The sequence below is a fragment of the Amblyomma americanum genome, chromosome 1 (genome assembly GCF_052857255.1).
Source record: "Amblyomma americanum isolate KBUSLIRL-KWMA chromosome 1, ASM5285725v1, whole genome shotgun sequence".
Lineage (NCBI taxonomy): Eukaryota > Metazoa > Arthropoda > Arachnida > Ixodida > Ixodidae > Amblyomma > Amblyomma americanum.
The window spans coordinates 195,257,855-195,274,226 of record NC_135497.1 but is presented as its reverse complement, the minus strand read 5'-3'; the positions used below and the strand labels follow the sequence as shown (position 1 = coordinate 195,274,226).

The window sequence follows — 16,372 nt, the reverse complement described above, 5'->3', positions numbered from 1 at the left end:
GCATTTCCACTACCCAAACAAAGATGGCTGCACGAAGAACCTTCTCCAGGGCAGTGAAAACTCGTTGCAAGTGAAAACCTCTTGTGCTTGCCTGCCGCCCAAAGAAAATGTTCAGGTGGGCTTGATCCACAAGGAGCTCACAGGCCAGGGAGCAGGCATTTTCTCCAGAATGTTCCCTTTGTGGTCACATGATCCAGGTGGACCTTGGACTGTCAGGGGGTGGAAAAGGCACGAAATAGCTACTAATGCTTCCAGTTCGCCTTGGAGGAGGGCTTAGAGTCCAGAGAGCTGTGCAGCAACACCTGTACGGTGGGCTTTGTCTGGAAGCAGTGTTGCCATCACAGTGCATTGCAGCCACTCTAGGGTGTGCACCACCTATAGTCACATGACCAAGTCGGGCCTGGAAAGTGGTGCACTCGTGGGAGTTTGTTTCTCCCACCACAGAAGCTCGCAATTCTTAAACAATAGTAATACATGTGCAACAAGTATACAAACCTTTTCACAACAAGAGTTCTGCTACCATGCATGCAGCTTAAAGCACTCTAAGCATAATCATGTGCATTTGCATTCTTTACAATGGAGAGTGAATGCAGTTTTCCGCTTTTAAAATAATCACTGGCATAGGATGAGAAATATTGAGGAGAATGCAGAATCTAACATGAACAGTGGTAGGAATAACCAAGAGCATTTTGGAGCATGCTTAGGAGCTGGCTTTGTAGCAGGCAAAAATTCAATTTCGAGCAGCTTCATAGTGTTTTGTAGCAGGAGCCCTAGAAATGCGATTATATAGGATCCTTCACCTAACTGGTGCCAATGTTTAAAAAACGACAACATGCTGCCTGCAGATCTCAATTAGCAGTGCAGGATTGTAGGCAGCCGTCTTGACCAGGTTCGCACATTTTTCAATGCACCTAACTTGTCAATTGCTCAATAAAGATAAATTAGCTAACCTTTGTATCATTAACGCTGGTGCAAAGCTTTATTTGTGAAAGCTGGAGAGAAAGTTGAGAAATGCCCATTTCAGTTTTCAGTTTAAATTTAGTACTTTCTTCATTCAAGCTTAATAATGCCTGCGAGAACTGAAAAGTGTCACTTGACTGTTCACTCCCACATCACAGTTTTAACTGCACCTCAAACCTGCTCTGATTGAAGGAGATAGCCACGGAAAGCCGCAATTTATTTAATAAACAGGCCGTCACCAGTCACAGCATGGGTCACAGCGATCATTCTGGGATGAGAACGGGCACTTTGCTTTGGTAGCATTACGATGCTGCAAAGGAGTGCTCACGCTATGGTAGCCACCAAAGCCACCCTAACCGCACAGATGATTTCCTGCACTCCAATATATCCGTGCCTCTCGCGACGAAGCGTTTTGTTCCACATGCATGGCCTTTGACTCAAAGAACGGCACCATTTTCCTCCGCTCATGGTCTTGGACTTGCCAGGCATGTACCACGCACTTCACTGCTTCCCAAAATATTTAATTAAAGAGACACTGAGGACTGAGAAGTTGGCCTGTATCGACAGATTACCTTGTTCTAATGACAAAGGCTTTTACTGAGAACGGAGCTCTTGTAAGGTAGAAAAGGCAAAAAAAAAAGAAAAACAGGTGTAGGCACCATCAGCCGATTTCGAAACTAAACAGTGTGTCGCCAGTTTTTTAGGCACGGGTCCCAAAGGTCGGGCTACTGCGCCATTTCCTTCAAAACAGTGATAGAGTTATTTCGGAGTATATGGGATGAGTTTGAATTGAGCGGTGTAAAAACAATTAAATGCAATTTCCCGAGCAATAAACACTTGTTCTGCTGTTGGATGACCATCAACACAACCAGAAAGAGATTCGAGCTTTATTGCGAACAAAAAAAAAAAAATTAAGCATTTCTCATGAAGAGACTCTGCTCAGAGTATTTTCTTGCACTGTGACAATAATTAATGTTCTTAAATTGTCAGGCTTAACATCCCAAAGACACATAGGACATGAAGGACGCTGCAGTGCAGGGCTTTGGAATAATTTAGACCACCTGGGGTTCCTTAACGTGCACCGACATCGCACAACACACGGGCGCCTTTAAATTTCGCATCCACTGAAATGTGGCCACCACGGCCAGGATTGAACCCAGGTACCCCGGTTCAGTAGCCAGGCATGCTAACTACTGAGTCACCATGGTGGGTTTATAATTAACAAGCTCACATGGCAGAGGACATCCAGTAAGATCACAAGCTTGAGATCACGACTGTACAGTGTGGTTCCAGTACAGCAACCCCTTCATTGTAAGTGCTGCAATATGAACTATTTATATGAACAGACTTTCTACTCCAAAAGTTTCAATTATGTGGTTCTACTGTGCAAACTTAAATAATAATTCATTAGCATCCTCCCAAGCACAGCCAAACAGTTACAAAGGAAAGCCAAACAGATTTCATAGAAACCTCACAGTTGAAGAAAAATTCGTCCTGGTCCGGGGCTGCAACGAGAATGAATGAGGTCCACAAAATAGAGGTAGTAGCAGTAACACGTGAGAAACCTTAGCCGTGGGCAAACATTTACCCTATGGGACAATGGATGGTGCTACACAAGCACTACACAAGGCTCTTCAAGAGCACTTTTTTTTTCGCATATGCACTCACCGTGTTCGTTTCGAATAATGCTGGCAGTGTCGTCGAGGCATATATATGCAAAATGCATGCATGCCGTGTAGTAACAGTAGGTGGTAAAGGGCTAACAAGTAAAAAGGGGAAGATTTGGGCAGATTTGGACTCCATAGTTCATCTTCCTTGTCATATACAGGGAGAAGAAACCAGACTCATGCCTGTGCATTTTCAGCGGTTACCTGTGCCACCTCGGATTCACCACAGTTTTTGGTTGCTGGAATGCCATTTGGCGCAGCACTAGCACAATTTCATCAAAAATGATGGATTTGTAGCAGCATGTAGCATGTTTAATTAAATGGCGCAGGCTGGCACAATTGGCACAGCATTACCACCACTGCATGCATCAAAATAATACATACAGTTAGCAGAAATGGTCAATTATATCAGCATTTATTGCTTTGAAGAAACATGCATGACACACTGAACCCAAAAAGTATATATTACTGTGCAAATATAGACTCCACAGGGTAGAGGTATATTATGAGATATACAAAAATCTTTGTCCTTGACGTAATCTTCAGCTCACAGGAATTTATTGCTATCATTTGGTCATGACTAGAAAAATTCGTCGAGAAGTTTTAAGTAGCTTGAGTCATCTACAACAATGGTTCATTTCTTACCTCTGCCAGGTGTTGGCAATGGACGTAAGGGCAAACACTTTTTGTAAAATGGAAAAAAGATATGTACTGCACCATATGTTGAATCCAAGAGTAGTTTGCTTTGCGTTCTTAAGTCAGCACTTTACACTCTAGAAAAACTTTCACTATATGTGTATGCTAGGTGTTTCAGGGAAGCCTGCCATTAATTTTTAAAATAGGGTTTTCAAGGTAAAGAGAAGCCTTCTGCAGCATAGTGATACCAGTAATACCAGATGTCCAAAAACAGGTGAATCATGTGAATTAGTAAAATTATTAACTAAATAGTAATAGTTAACTTGAACTATCACGTTTATAAACACCTGATTGCAAATAGGGACTTTAGCCAGCCATTAGTAAGAGCCATATCAGTTTTTAAAATTTTGAAAATGCAATTACTCTCGCCGCTGCGGCTCAACGAATTTGGACCATTTCTTGTGCAATTCGAAGACCGCGCGGTTGCGGGGAGTGCAAACCGACGTCCATCAAATCATGACACTCCATTACACGTGTGCCAAGTGACATTCTCTGCCCTTCCCACATTGCCACGCTCCCCACTACCGTCCACTTTGCTGCTCCAGCACAGACGAGGCAGAGAATGGAACATGGTGCTTCACAGAGTGTTGCGATTTGATTGATGCTGCTTTGCGCTCTTTGCAGGCATGTGGTTTTCGAATGGTGTGAGAGATGGCCAAAGTTTGTTGAGCCACAGCAGCGAGGGTAATAGTGTTTGTGAAATTTTAAAACTGATATGGCTATTATTAACGGCCAGCTACAGGTCACTAATTAGAGTCAGGCACATATAAGTAATTGTTAAAAAGTTAACTATTAGAATTTAGTAAATCATTCTACTAGTGAAAATGGTTCATGTTTTTTGATGTCCACCAACACTGGTATTAATAAGCCGGAAAATTCTTCCCTTTACCTGAAAAAACCTATTTTAAAAATGAGTGGCGGGCTGCCCTGAAACACCTGTTATATATGCTCACAGAATACACACGCACACATACACGCACAAATACACTAAAGATATTTATCCATCTAGGCTTTACTTGGCACCATGAAAATTGCAAACATGGCAATCACCAAGTCCCCAAGTTGGTCATTTGTATTTGTGAAGGTCAACAACCACATAAGTTTGCATTAGCAAAGATGAGATTTCTATTAGAATCACATTTACTTCACTATAAAGCAGGCTTTCCTTTTTCTCCTTGAGGAATTAAGGCCACCCGGGTAGACAAAGTAATAACTAGAGCACCAATCATGTACAAATGGGTAATCAATAGCAATGTTTTTAATGCAACTTTCAAAGGCATAGCTGAGTCTACAGTGAAAAAGTCTAACGAAATGGCCCCTTCCATCAATGGTTATGATGGACCCAGTGCAATGGCAGAAGTGTATTGCTTTTAGACAGAGCTTGGGTCAAACACACACATATCAGCAGCAAACTTAAATACATCAGGCACTTCATGCACGCCATTATATGGCCAGGACTGCAGCTAAATCGCACTCGAATGAGCAAGTTCTAGCAATATTTGATATACTCTGTATCACACATTACAAACATGCTGTGGTCACTAATTACAAACATCCAGCCACTAATTCATGTGCCCATTCAAGAGTTCCAAACATGAAAATTATTTCATACCAGAATATTATGCACCATAAAATCTCCAAGGGGTTTGTTTTCAAGGAATGCAGCCTCACATATGGAAGCAAAACTAATTATGTCTTGATCACACCTGTTGCAAACAAGGTTATCAAGGTGATCACACCTGCTACGATAATTCCGATGACGATCATCATGCGAGCATTACGAAGACACATGTGGCGATTCACTTTCTTTGCAGTGGCTTTGAATACTGTCCCCTGTAATGTCAAAAGGAAGCATTACCAAATGCCCACGATAAAAACACAACTAGCAAAGTTTACTAGCTAGACGCAAAAAAAATGGGAGGGCACATGTACCTACATGACTGCAAAATACAACTTTGCATATTTACTTATTTTTCAATTAGTTCATCCTCAAAAAAGACAACTCGAGAACAATGGGCAAACATAGCAACTTGCCTTCCCGGCATAATGTACATATTTTAAGTGAAAATGTAAAGACTTAGGGCAAGAAAGAAAGACAGCTGCAAAAATACAAAAAGCCTGAAGAGCTGCTAAGCATCTAAAATTTTTTTTAAAAAGCAACTAAAAAATTGTCAAGAGTAAACTAATAACTAGATGCCTTTTTACTCATTAAAATATGGTTATGCATATTCAAAAATTGATCGTAATAATCCTGTAGCAATTGTAAATCAATTGTGCATCACATTTAGAAGCCATTCCCTCTGTTACAAACGATTAATGCAAACAGAAATGCACTAGACCATAACAGATTTCCTTTCAATATACAGTGCAAGTCATAATGCGTCAAAAAATCAATTTTTCACAGAGCTCCACCAAATGGACAATAAGGTCAACCCCTTCAGGTTACCACTAGATATGCTTCCAAAAATTTTGGATGTCTTAGAAATTGTAAAATATACTTTTAACACTCTAGTTAGCACAGTACAAAATTAGAGATGAAATCATCATACTAGTTCAGCTGCTGCTTGACTGCATCTCATCAGTTAAGGCCAAGTCCGAATTTTCTATCCACCTGTCTAGGCCGCGACTAAGGTTTTAGGCAGTACATAGCACGGCAGCTACCATGGAGCACGCGTTGAGTCTATGAATGCATATAGTTCTGAAGAAAGAATACCCAATACGCAAAACTAATATCAGTCACATTTTGTCTTGTTAAAGCACATAAGTCAAATTCGCAGCTCTTATAGCTTTGGTGTAGAACCCTAGGCCAACATCAGGAGCACACCAAAGATACTAGGAATTTGCTTTTAAAAACAGCATAATCATGATGAGCTGCTGCTCTTCTAACAACACTTGGACAGACCAGCATCACACACAGCACAGATAGACAGCAGCTCAATCACCCTTTCATGGTCACAAACGAGGGAAAAAAATTTTACTTCAGCCAACTGACCGCTTGCTCCAGGTCTTGGGTCTTTTCAAGGAGGCTGTCAAGCCTGTCACCTCGCTCAACGACCCGCTCTATGTTCTGTGCCATAATGCCGCGCACATCCTCCACCTGTCGATGCAGTTGTGAAATCTGGTCCCCGGTGCGGCCACTGTTGCAGTTGCGCTACGATGACATGTGAGAGCAATGACGCTGTTAGTCTAACCTCTTTAGGGCGATCTTTAAGCACTGTCAGTGGCTCAGCCAGCAAAGCTCAAGCATGGCATAAAAAAAAAATCCATCCCGGTTCCTTAACTTTCCCATCTTATAGGGGATGAAATTTTGTACAAAATCAAAGGCGAAGAATAAAGGACAATACTAACTAGAGCAAGAAATAATGAGACCTCTGCAATGCTTCAGCCTCATCAGTTTTTGTTGGAGTAAATGCCTTTCTTGAACAGCTTTAATTTCCACAACTTAAAGTTACACCAAGTATAAAAGAAACTGCAAGTATGCATACATTTCCATAGAAATTCAATTGCAAAAGGTAGGGGAGAGTACTGTGTTAGCACCACTTCTACAAGGGTAGCTTAACAAGTCTCATCAAAACTTATCGAAAAGATTTACCAAACCACTCTACTAAGTTCCCCACTGCTGTCACTTCACCCAATCATTTCCTGTGGTAAGAAAGATAACATTTACCATAATATCAGCAATGACGCAGCCAAAGTCTCTGTCAAGCTCATGCTCTTGTGCTGTCCATGCTCGAGATGACAAGCTTCCCTCCAAGAAACGTTGCTTTATCTGGGTCCAAAGAAAGAAAGGACAGAGGGTAAGGAAAGGAGGGAGAGGGAGGAACAAAAGGGACGAGGGCAGTTGCAACTATGCAATGTATAAAGGAATGAAGTAATGTATACACAAGTACGAGTTGCATTTCAAATGAATTAAACATTGTTCTGTGGCCTAAATCTTCAGGGCGTCTCAGGCTATGAAAATTCATGGCCACAGTATGTTGACGGACAAGCATAGCTATGCAACACACAAACATCAGTAAAATATTCCTCTTAAATTTCACAAGCTCGCAGTTCACTTTGGTCTCAGATTCGTGGTCTGTTCAATTTTGGGTATACAGCCAGCCAATGCTTTAAAACAACTGCACAGCAATTGACCAGCCAGTGTGTCAGCGCCTTATCACAGTATTGACAAAGATTGCTTTGGTTTGGCTTTATGGGGTTTAATGTCACAAAGAAACTCAGGCTATGAGGGATGCTACAGCAGAGGGCTCCGGATAACCTTGACTACCTGCGGTTCTTGAACGTGCACTAACATCGTACAGCACACGGGCCTCTACCATTTTGCCTCCATCGAAATGAGACCGCTGCAGCCAGGATCAAACCCACGTCTTTCAGGTCAGAAGCCGAGCACCATAACCACTCAGCCACCGCGGCGGCTGGCATTGGCAAAAGTAATCCCATGGGCATAACACAAATGATGGCATGAGCTCTCCATTCATATACCTATCGTTGCTGGTTTCACCACTCTATGTAATGACAATGTGCTGATACACTTGACAGTTGGCACTTACATGATATACATTAAAAAAGTGGCCAGTTGTTCAAATATATTCATACAATGCACAGTCACAACCTAAAACAACTAAGTGACGACCAAAAACTACCAGTGGCACCATGCAGCTACCAGAACATGAACCAATAACCGTTCAGGCCAACCATAGCTGGAGAAGGATCCACTGTAGGTCAGGCTTCTACCAGAAGAAAGGTTGAAGTTTGCAAGCGTGCCTGGATTGAAGTCATAGCTGCTCAGGGGCAAGTGTGCCTAAAAACTGCTTGACAGCTGAAATCCAACGACAGAGACCTTGCACAGTTTCTATTTAAGTAAGATGAACAAGGTGAAGATTTCAACTAACTGTCCACCTTGACTGGAATGGAAGCAGTGACCTCAACACTCTACCATTGCTTTCAAACATTTGTCTATCACAATCAACTCTGTTGATGCAAAGGGATTATTCACTTGTTATGGAGATCTAGTTTGAAACAAGCACCACTTTTTGAATCAAGATAACAGGAAACATTACTTGATGCTGAGTTACACCCACCTTCAATTTTAGAAGAGGCACCTCTGCAGCATGCAAGGCATGTGCTCAGAAAATAAACATGCACGTTTCTTTCATGCAGTTTATGCTTCCTCCGGAATTTCACGGATGCTTTGTTCTGCATTCGTGGAATTCAAAATTTGCTACTGCAGAAAGATAGGGACCTTAGTTATACCATGCTTTGGCCTAGCGTTTGGCCTAGGGAGGTTTGTCAAGGACTGGAGACTAGGTGGTTAACCTACTACCAGTTAACTTGAATGCTTCAATCGTGAGCATTCAATCGTGATCATACCGCATCCCTAAAGTCCCATTCGCAGCAAGGTGCTTGGGAAAGAGCACGTGATATGACAGTGTTTAAGAGCTTGAAGACTGCCATAATAGGGTCTGCTCTGAAAAGGTATTAGTACATAATAGACTTTCGACTACATTTTTGGGTGCAATAAGGGAAGTACACATACTACAAACTTCGGAAACAATGAACGCAATCTCCGCAACCTTCGGGCTTGACTATATATACAATTTGGTCACAACTAGCACACAATGCCATAAAATTTATATTTTGCAAATTAGAGTGAACATAAAAACAAGCTTGACCTTAATGTACAGGTGCCCACAGAGTTTTTTCAAGATGGAAACTATAAAAAAGCTGAATTTCCTCGTAGCTTGGAAACGTTGACTGATATTAAAGGGTGCAATAGGCAGGGTGGCTGGGGAAGTAGAAAGCATACAGTTCCGTTAGTGGCTGCATGTTTCGACCAAGCTTTTTTAATCTTTCCCATGTTCCGAAAACTTCTGTGGGCACCTGTACAAGCACAGCTTTGGTCAAAAGTCCCCAGGCCATAGAGTGCGCTTTTTACAGCCATGTAATCGAGCGCTCAAAGTATACCTGTAGCTGGCAAGACTTCTCATTTTCTACAGATGTGAAGCTTCAGGGGTACTGTAAGTGCGTCACTACATACCCGAATGAGGCCTTGTGGTTTGGGGATTTTAGCACGGCTGTACACGAACCTACAGCTTATATGCTAAAATCCCAGCACATTTTGAACATCCATATTTGTGACTTAGAAACTGAACGTATATTCTAAGGCTAAACCTCAACATCTTTAGATGACGAAAACTTCTCATTCAGATCACCATTAACTGTGAAAAGTGTACTGACAATAGGCTGTTAGAAAACTGGTTAAATAAATGAAACCTCCCTCCAATAGCATTTCACTACACACGTCAAGATCACTTAGAATAAATGATGATGATGGACTTTTATGGCATAAGGGCATCTGTGGCCAAAGAGTGCCATGGGACAAGATTTTTTTTTTTTTTCACATTTTCTCCTGTGGTTTCATGATGCAAGCAAAGAACTACAGAGACTGGATCACCACACACGTAGCACTTAAGCACAGCTTAATGCAGATGCTTGTAGTACCATAACATGCAATCAACTGTGCTAAGCACATATAGCAACTTAAAGGAGTAGGGATACCAAATTTTTAGATGCACGATTTTTCTCTTTGGACTTGTGCGCAAGTTAATAGTACACATGAGTCACAACATGAAATTAGCCTATTCCAGCTGAATGATTTTGGTTACAACAGCCGAACTGTGGCTGTGACATAAAAGATGAGTTGAGGTCACAGAAGGAGGCATACAAAAACTTATAATGATGTTTTAATGGTGCAAGGGCAGCTTTGGCCAAAGAGCACTATGGGACAAGATCTTTTGCTCCAATGTCCAGACCCATTTTCCAAGCATTTCACCCCGAGAAGCCAAGCACCATGACAGGAGAAAGCCTGTACCCACTGGAAACCGGTGGGCACCCGGTGGCACTGGGGATAGAAACTCACACCTCCCTCACACGAGGCGGATGCTGAAGCCACTGGGCCAACATTCCAGTGCCCTAGGGGGCTACAAAATTGCGATAGTGGATACAAAAACTGCGATATAATCACTGCTTGTTCATTTTTTGTCATTCTAGCTCTCAAGCAGGCTTGTGTAGAGCTGGGGTAAATCAAAATGAAGAAAGCAGCAACCATACTGCAGATTTTGTATACCTCACATGACCTCAACTCACATTTTACACGACAGCCATTGTATGGCTGTTGAAATCTCAACACAAGAGGAAAAAATTCAATTATCAATTATTTAGCACTTGTTGGCACAATCCACATGGATGTCCATGCTTTCTAATGTGCTGTGCATCATTCCAAAAAAAAAAAAAAAAGCACACAACTAAAGCTCGGTGTCTGTACTCCTTTAGAGCTAATATGTGACAAAAGAGAAGCAGACAACAAATTTAAATTGTAAATTATGGGGTTTAACGTCCCAAAGTAACACATCGGCTATGAGGGATGCCATAATCAGGGCTTCAGATTATCAGATTTTATCAGATTAATTAAGACCACCTGGGAATCTTTAGTGTGAGCCGACATGCACAGCACACAGGTGCCTTTTATGTTTCACCTCCACTGAAACATGGCTACAAATGTGGCAGGCTTATTTAGACCTCGGCAAAAAAGATGATGAATTTCTGCAGACATTTTGCAGTGGAAAAATTTAAACAGGGAGTGCTTTCTCAAGTAACCTCATTATCAACTTCGGATTCATACATGCTGAATTCTACTCACAAGCAACATCATATGCCAGCGTGTGCTAAACTGAGCCTGAATGGTTGTGATCAAATCTATACTCCAAGGCCCACCAATATGGACATTTGATTTACCAGTCACCAATTGCCCTCAAAGACGTGTGTGCTAAAAGTGGGTCCGAACACCGAAACTAAAAAAAAAAAAAGGCTTTTTTACACTGAATTCATACAGTGTACCTTAAATTGATTTATCCCACTTTCATCTCTCACAGCTGCAACAGACGAATTCAAGAATTTCTCATGAAGTTTTCAAAAATCAGGCAAATGTACTGAAGACGATACACAAGAACAATCATTATAACCATATCATACCATCCAACACAGAACAGGCTTACATACTGGTATGAAGCCTAAAAGGATTTAGATTAATACCCATAATAATGTGGCACCCCAAGACGGACATGCAGAAGATGAAAGTATGGGACGAAGTGATGCACCACAAGACCATGAGCCCTTAACAAGCCCAAATTTCTATCCTCTTGCGAATTAGACTACTGCAGTGCTCACGGTTTCATTTAAGACAAAATAACACCGCACCACACCTTGTACCACCTTCTGCAGAGTGGCTGACTTCTGCCTTGAAGGCAGGGAGGTACCCAAGTGCTATGCCAGGGCAATTACAAAGGCGGCGGGAGTTTGAAATGTAGCCCACATTCTACCATATCTACCTCAAAATGAATACTTTGCACGCGACACACTGATAATGTTAGGATAAGACATTATCACAATATGCACAATCAACATGAACACTAAAACTACTTGAATGTCTTTTAATGCAACTTACCAAAAAGAGACAAGTGAAGGACTGGTGCATGCTGGCCTCTGGTAGTGTGGCACAGATATAGACAAGACCTTGCTCCACCAGAAGGTGGAACACATACCTAAAAGTACACGTCATGTACAATGGTTTATCCAACACAAAAACTGTTTTGCACAGCTACTTTAACTAAAAGGTACAAATATATGTGCGCTTCCTCTAAAAGTATTGAGCAAAGATAATCAAGAGACACAGAAGAACCTTGCTATCACAGAGCAATACTTGCTATTCCTCACAAGGGAAGAGCACTACTGTTTCATTTCTGCATTCAAGGAACATCAGCTTGTGCCCTCTAAAAGACAATAGCATATGTGGAGAACGGTTGCTTTGGCATAACGAGGTCGCATTTGCAGCTAGAAACTTAAATCATGAACTTTGTTTAGTTGTGGTTCCTATGCTTCAACATTTCAAATGATATCCACCACAAGGCAGGATGACATGAGTAACTTTCAGTACAATGCCCAGCAGCTTTCTGCTCACGACCACAATACATTACCTCAACCATGAAGACCACACTTCTTAACATGGCAGATAAATTCAGTCTGACACGACACATAAATTCAGGAAGTCAATTTCCATCTTGATACCGTTTTACTTTCTGTCTTAGATACTAAAATGAAGCTATAGTTGTATACAAGAATCAAGGGGAAAGAGCCCTATTCCATAATGATATCACATCTTGACTGCATGCATCTTGAAGGCGCCTGACGACAAGCTTCACAGATCCAGGCAACTGGCTTATGTACAGGAAAGATTGAGAGTAATTACTCATTAGTATCCATTCAACATAAAACCAGGGCAAATTATCTTCAGCCATGAAGTTTCTGTGGAAGCTTTACAGCTTCCCTCTGCAGCCACTTGCCTGCCTTTGGGTAGATACTAACGAGTAATTACTCCCTTATTTCAAATCAAATCCACCTTGGGGCGTACCTCTAAACACTGAAGGATGCTTATGGGCTCTATTTGCAGTTCCTTAAAGGTGCTAAATCATAAGAGAAGACTACGATAACAGATGACCAAAAGTGTGAAGACAATATCTAACCAATACCCCACAAGATTGATTAAAATAAAAGGTTACAATATGTTTAATGGCTGATGGACCTTTTATGTGAAAAAGCAATGCTGTGGGCTATGAGTTACGGGTGCGGAGAGAAGTAAATGGAGCAAGCTGTTGCCTTCTAACCCCTTTCAAGTACTGCCTAAAGAAAGTTGGGATATGTGGCATGTACAGGATGGTAGTTAATACTGGTGTGCTTTTTCACAAATATATAAGGTGTCTTGATTTTGGCCACGACAGGAGTGATTGCAATTTGCACTGACCAGAGCACTCTGTTTACTTATGTCTGCACCTGTACACGTTAGTTGATGTCGCTGGATTAATGTCTACCATCTGGGGTTCTTTAAAATAAAATCTCATTTCAGGAGCATTTCACCTGTCGAAAAGTAGTATCATGGCAGTGATTAAACCACTGAGCTCATGCGCAGGAGATGAATGCCACAACCACGAAGTCAACGTGGAAGGCCAAATAGTTAGCACAGCTCCTTTGCTGGTTATACGAAAAAAAAAAAAAAAACTTTGGCTTACACCATCACGTTCTTCCATACGGTATATTAAAGAGTTGTGCTCTGCCTTGATGTCACAAGTTTGAATACAGAGGTGGGAAAAAAAATATACTGCTAAATATAATTTTTGCAGCAATAAATGCATCTTTTGCTACCAAAAAAAAAAAACATCAATATAGCCAGAAAGAGGCGAATCAATTTCTGCTACGAACAAAAATTCAATAAAGTTGTCCTCAGTGCTCCATGAAATATTCAAAAGCTCTTACTGATCAATCCTTTCATTAAAAACCACATTTATCACATATGCAGAGTAGGTGTACACTGATAGTGCATGCCTGAAAGCACATATCAACTGCATTACAATTCACTCGTCACTGGCACTTATCTGTTTACCACTGTGGCATAAGTCACTATAAAAATGCTAGTGCACGAGGTACAGAGATTACTTAAAATCACTATGCTAGCTGAAGTGCTACAGACAAAAAATTTACTTGCTTGACAACCATCCCACATTTTTTCAAGTACTGAGTGCTCGATAAAACACACCACAATACAACTTCTCCTGGCAAACAATACAACAGAAAATTCTCTTCTTACCATAACGCATATGCCAATCTAATAGTACAAAAAATCGATTCAGACTTGTGACCCAAACCTTGAAGCTTAATTTACTGAACAGTTGTAGTGCATACGGTAGGAGACTATAGAGAACCTTCAATGCTCAGATTTGGAGTAAAACACCTCCTGATTCAGAGTACCAAAGCACAACCTTCAATCTAACAACCAATGTATTTCATAAGCTGCTCTGCCCATTGTTTTTCCTGATAGCCAAATTATAAAAGGAGCAATTACTTGTTAGCATCCACCTGAGCACAGTCATACTGCTGCAGAGGGAAGCCACACAGCTTTCTCAAAAACTTTGCAGTTGAAGAAAAGTTTGCCCTGGTACAGGGCTCGAACCCAGGACCACCACCTGTTCAGTACTTTAATAACTAAACTAATCAGGAAGGCTAGCGAATGGAAGGTGTAGTAATTAATAATTATTGCCTTGATTAAAACGTACTCTACCCTAGGAGGTCCCCCTAAATACACCGTAGTAGCCAACATATGTCTTATGTTCTGCGTCAGACAGATCACTAGACACATCATGCTAGCATCATGACAGTACCGATACTGAATGGCTGATATGCAAATAAATATTTTTGTGCTTTTGTGCACTTCTGTGGCATTTGGAGCTGCATGTAGTGTACAAACACTGCATCCAATTCCCCTACAACTATCAGCATTGGTATGATTGTGAGCACCTTCACAAATGTAAAACAATTGTATCAACTGCGGAGTAGACGTACCCACCACGGGACCGGGTTGTCTTGAAGTCCGCATGAGGTGGGATCTCTCTTAACACATCCGAAAGCAGGTATTCAAAGTCAGCAGACGTCTCTTGGTGACTCACGAGCACTGTGGCGTCCCGTGCAATAGCACAGTACTCGATTGACTGGACCATTGCCACCAACTGTGATGCCCAATCTGCATTATAGCCAACACAACAGGTTACCTGGTAATGAAAGCTATAGTAGGATACAAGTTAAAAAAGAAATGATAGCTGGTAGCAGTGGACCATGGTCCGCGGCGTCCTGTATTACTCTACTGGCCAATCACAACAGTGAACAATATGTGCTTTTTGATGTTTGAATGTTTCGAACAAGCGCATCAGAATTCTTGAGTTGATAGTTTCGTCTCGTGATAAGCTTAATTGTTATTTCGGCAACCACAAAAGCATTAACAATGCTGTACTTTTTGTCACGGAGGCATTCTGTTCGGCATAAAATATACGTTTTCGACTGGGCACAAAGACATCCTTTAACGTTTTTTTTTTTCCTTGAAGCTCCGCACCGCCAGGTAAATATTACTCGAGTAATGTGTTGATGCTGATACGAAAAAAAAAAAAGGTAAACGTCCTGATGCCCATACAGCCAGTCACACGGAAGCCTGTGCGGCGGCGATGTGATCACACAGGCGAACGTAAAATTAAAGACTAAAGAACTACGCACCTAACCACGAATTGACGCTTATACCAGTGACTTCGCTTCATTAACACATCACGCGCATAAAGGGATCTAACGTAGCATTGGCAGCAGCTTGAGCTAATTTATCAAGCATATTAGATACGCACAGCGAAAGAGGAACTACGGATGAGAACGAGGAAAGCGCTCGTCTTGTTCCTTGTTCTCTTGCACCGTGCATCCAGAGACAAACAAATAATTTATACCTTAAGATGCGCTGCCCTACGTCCTTAAATACACTTGCACTGGACAATGCGCGACTATCACGCAAAAACTTTCACTGGTAGCGGCGACATATACGCCCACCACACACCACGGCTATCTCGCGCACATTGTAAGATAACCATAGACTAATAACCGTGCTGCCCGTGCACACTAGCCAACCCCCAGAAATAGCCATTGCCGGCGCCGGTGGCTACGACTTTGCGATCCATTCGTTTCAGTTTCATTTTCATCACCCGCTTCGTACGTAACAAATTTGGTGTGACACCATTGCTGTTGACATATATAAACATGGAGGAAGAAAAAAAACTTCCTCCATGTATATAAACATGGGGGGATATAAACAAGCGAATAAAAGTTTTTTTTCTTGTTCCGCTCCGCAATTCTCAATTAACTGAATGTTAATGTCGTCCAAAAGAGCGTTTATAGCCTGCGCATTGTGAATTCATTTAGTAACTTCGCAAACTATACAGAAAAATATTATTGCTATTATGCTTGAGTAACTTCTTTCTGAGTAACTTCTTTTTGAGTAACTTTGAGTAACTTTCTTTCACCGTACAAGCTGTATCGCATACAGCGTTTAAGATGCCATAGTAGGCATCCTCCACGCCATTTCTTCAGTATATGTCTTATACAGCATAGTAACGATCCACGCGTGGTGCTGG

General features: G+C 41.5%; 1 protein-coding gene across 2 annotated transcripts; it reads right to left on the bottom strand.

Moving 5' to 3' along the window:
• Positions 1-3,023: 3,023 nt before the first annotated feature.
• Positions 3,024-15,832, bottom strand: LOC144114444 (vesicle-associated membrane protein 7-like). 2 transcript variants are annotated; one of them, XM_077648190.1, is made up of 6 exons: positions 15,596-15,832; positions 14,772-14,949; positions 11,827-11,923; positions 6,991-7,092; positions 6,316-6,474; positions 3,024-5,156 (listed from the first exon to the last, which is right to left on the bottom strand). In XM_077648190.1, the coding sequence occupies exons 2-6, from the start codon at positions 14,924-14,926 to the stop codon at positions 5,013-5,015; spliced, it is 657 nt and encodes a 218-aa protein (XP_077504316.1). In that variant the 5' UTR covers positions 14,927-14,949; positions 15,596-15,832; the 3' UTR covers positions 3,024-5,012. The 2 variants fall into 2 exon arrangements, with proteins under 2 accessions (XP_077504316.1, XP_077504314.1); XM_077648188.1 differs by having other exon boundaries at positions 15,692-15,831.
• Between the last annotated feature and the right edge of the window lie 540 nt (positions 15,833-16,372).

Excerpts from the sequence above, each read along its gene's own strand:
- LOC144114444 (XM_077648190.1), bottom strand. The coding sequence starts at position 14,926 with ATGGTCCAGTCAATCGAGTACTGTGCTATTGCACGGGACGCCACAGTG. Across the intron at positions 7,093-11,826 it reads CCTTCACTTGTCTCTTTTTG|ATAAAGCAACGTTTCTTGGA; the intron begins GTAAGTTGCATT and ends CTTTGGACCCAG. Across the intron at positions 6,475-6,990 it reads GCGTCATTGCTGATATTATG|CGCAACTGCAACAGTGGCCG; the intron begins GTAAATGTTATC and ends ATGTCATCGTAG.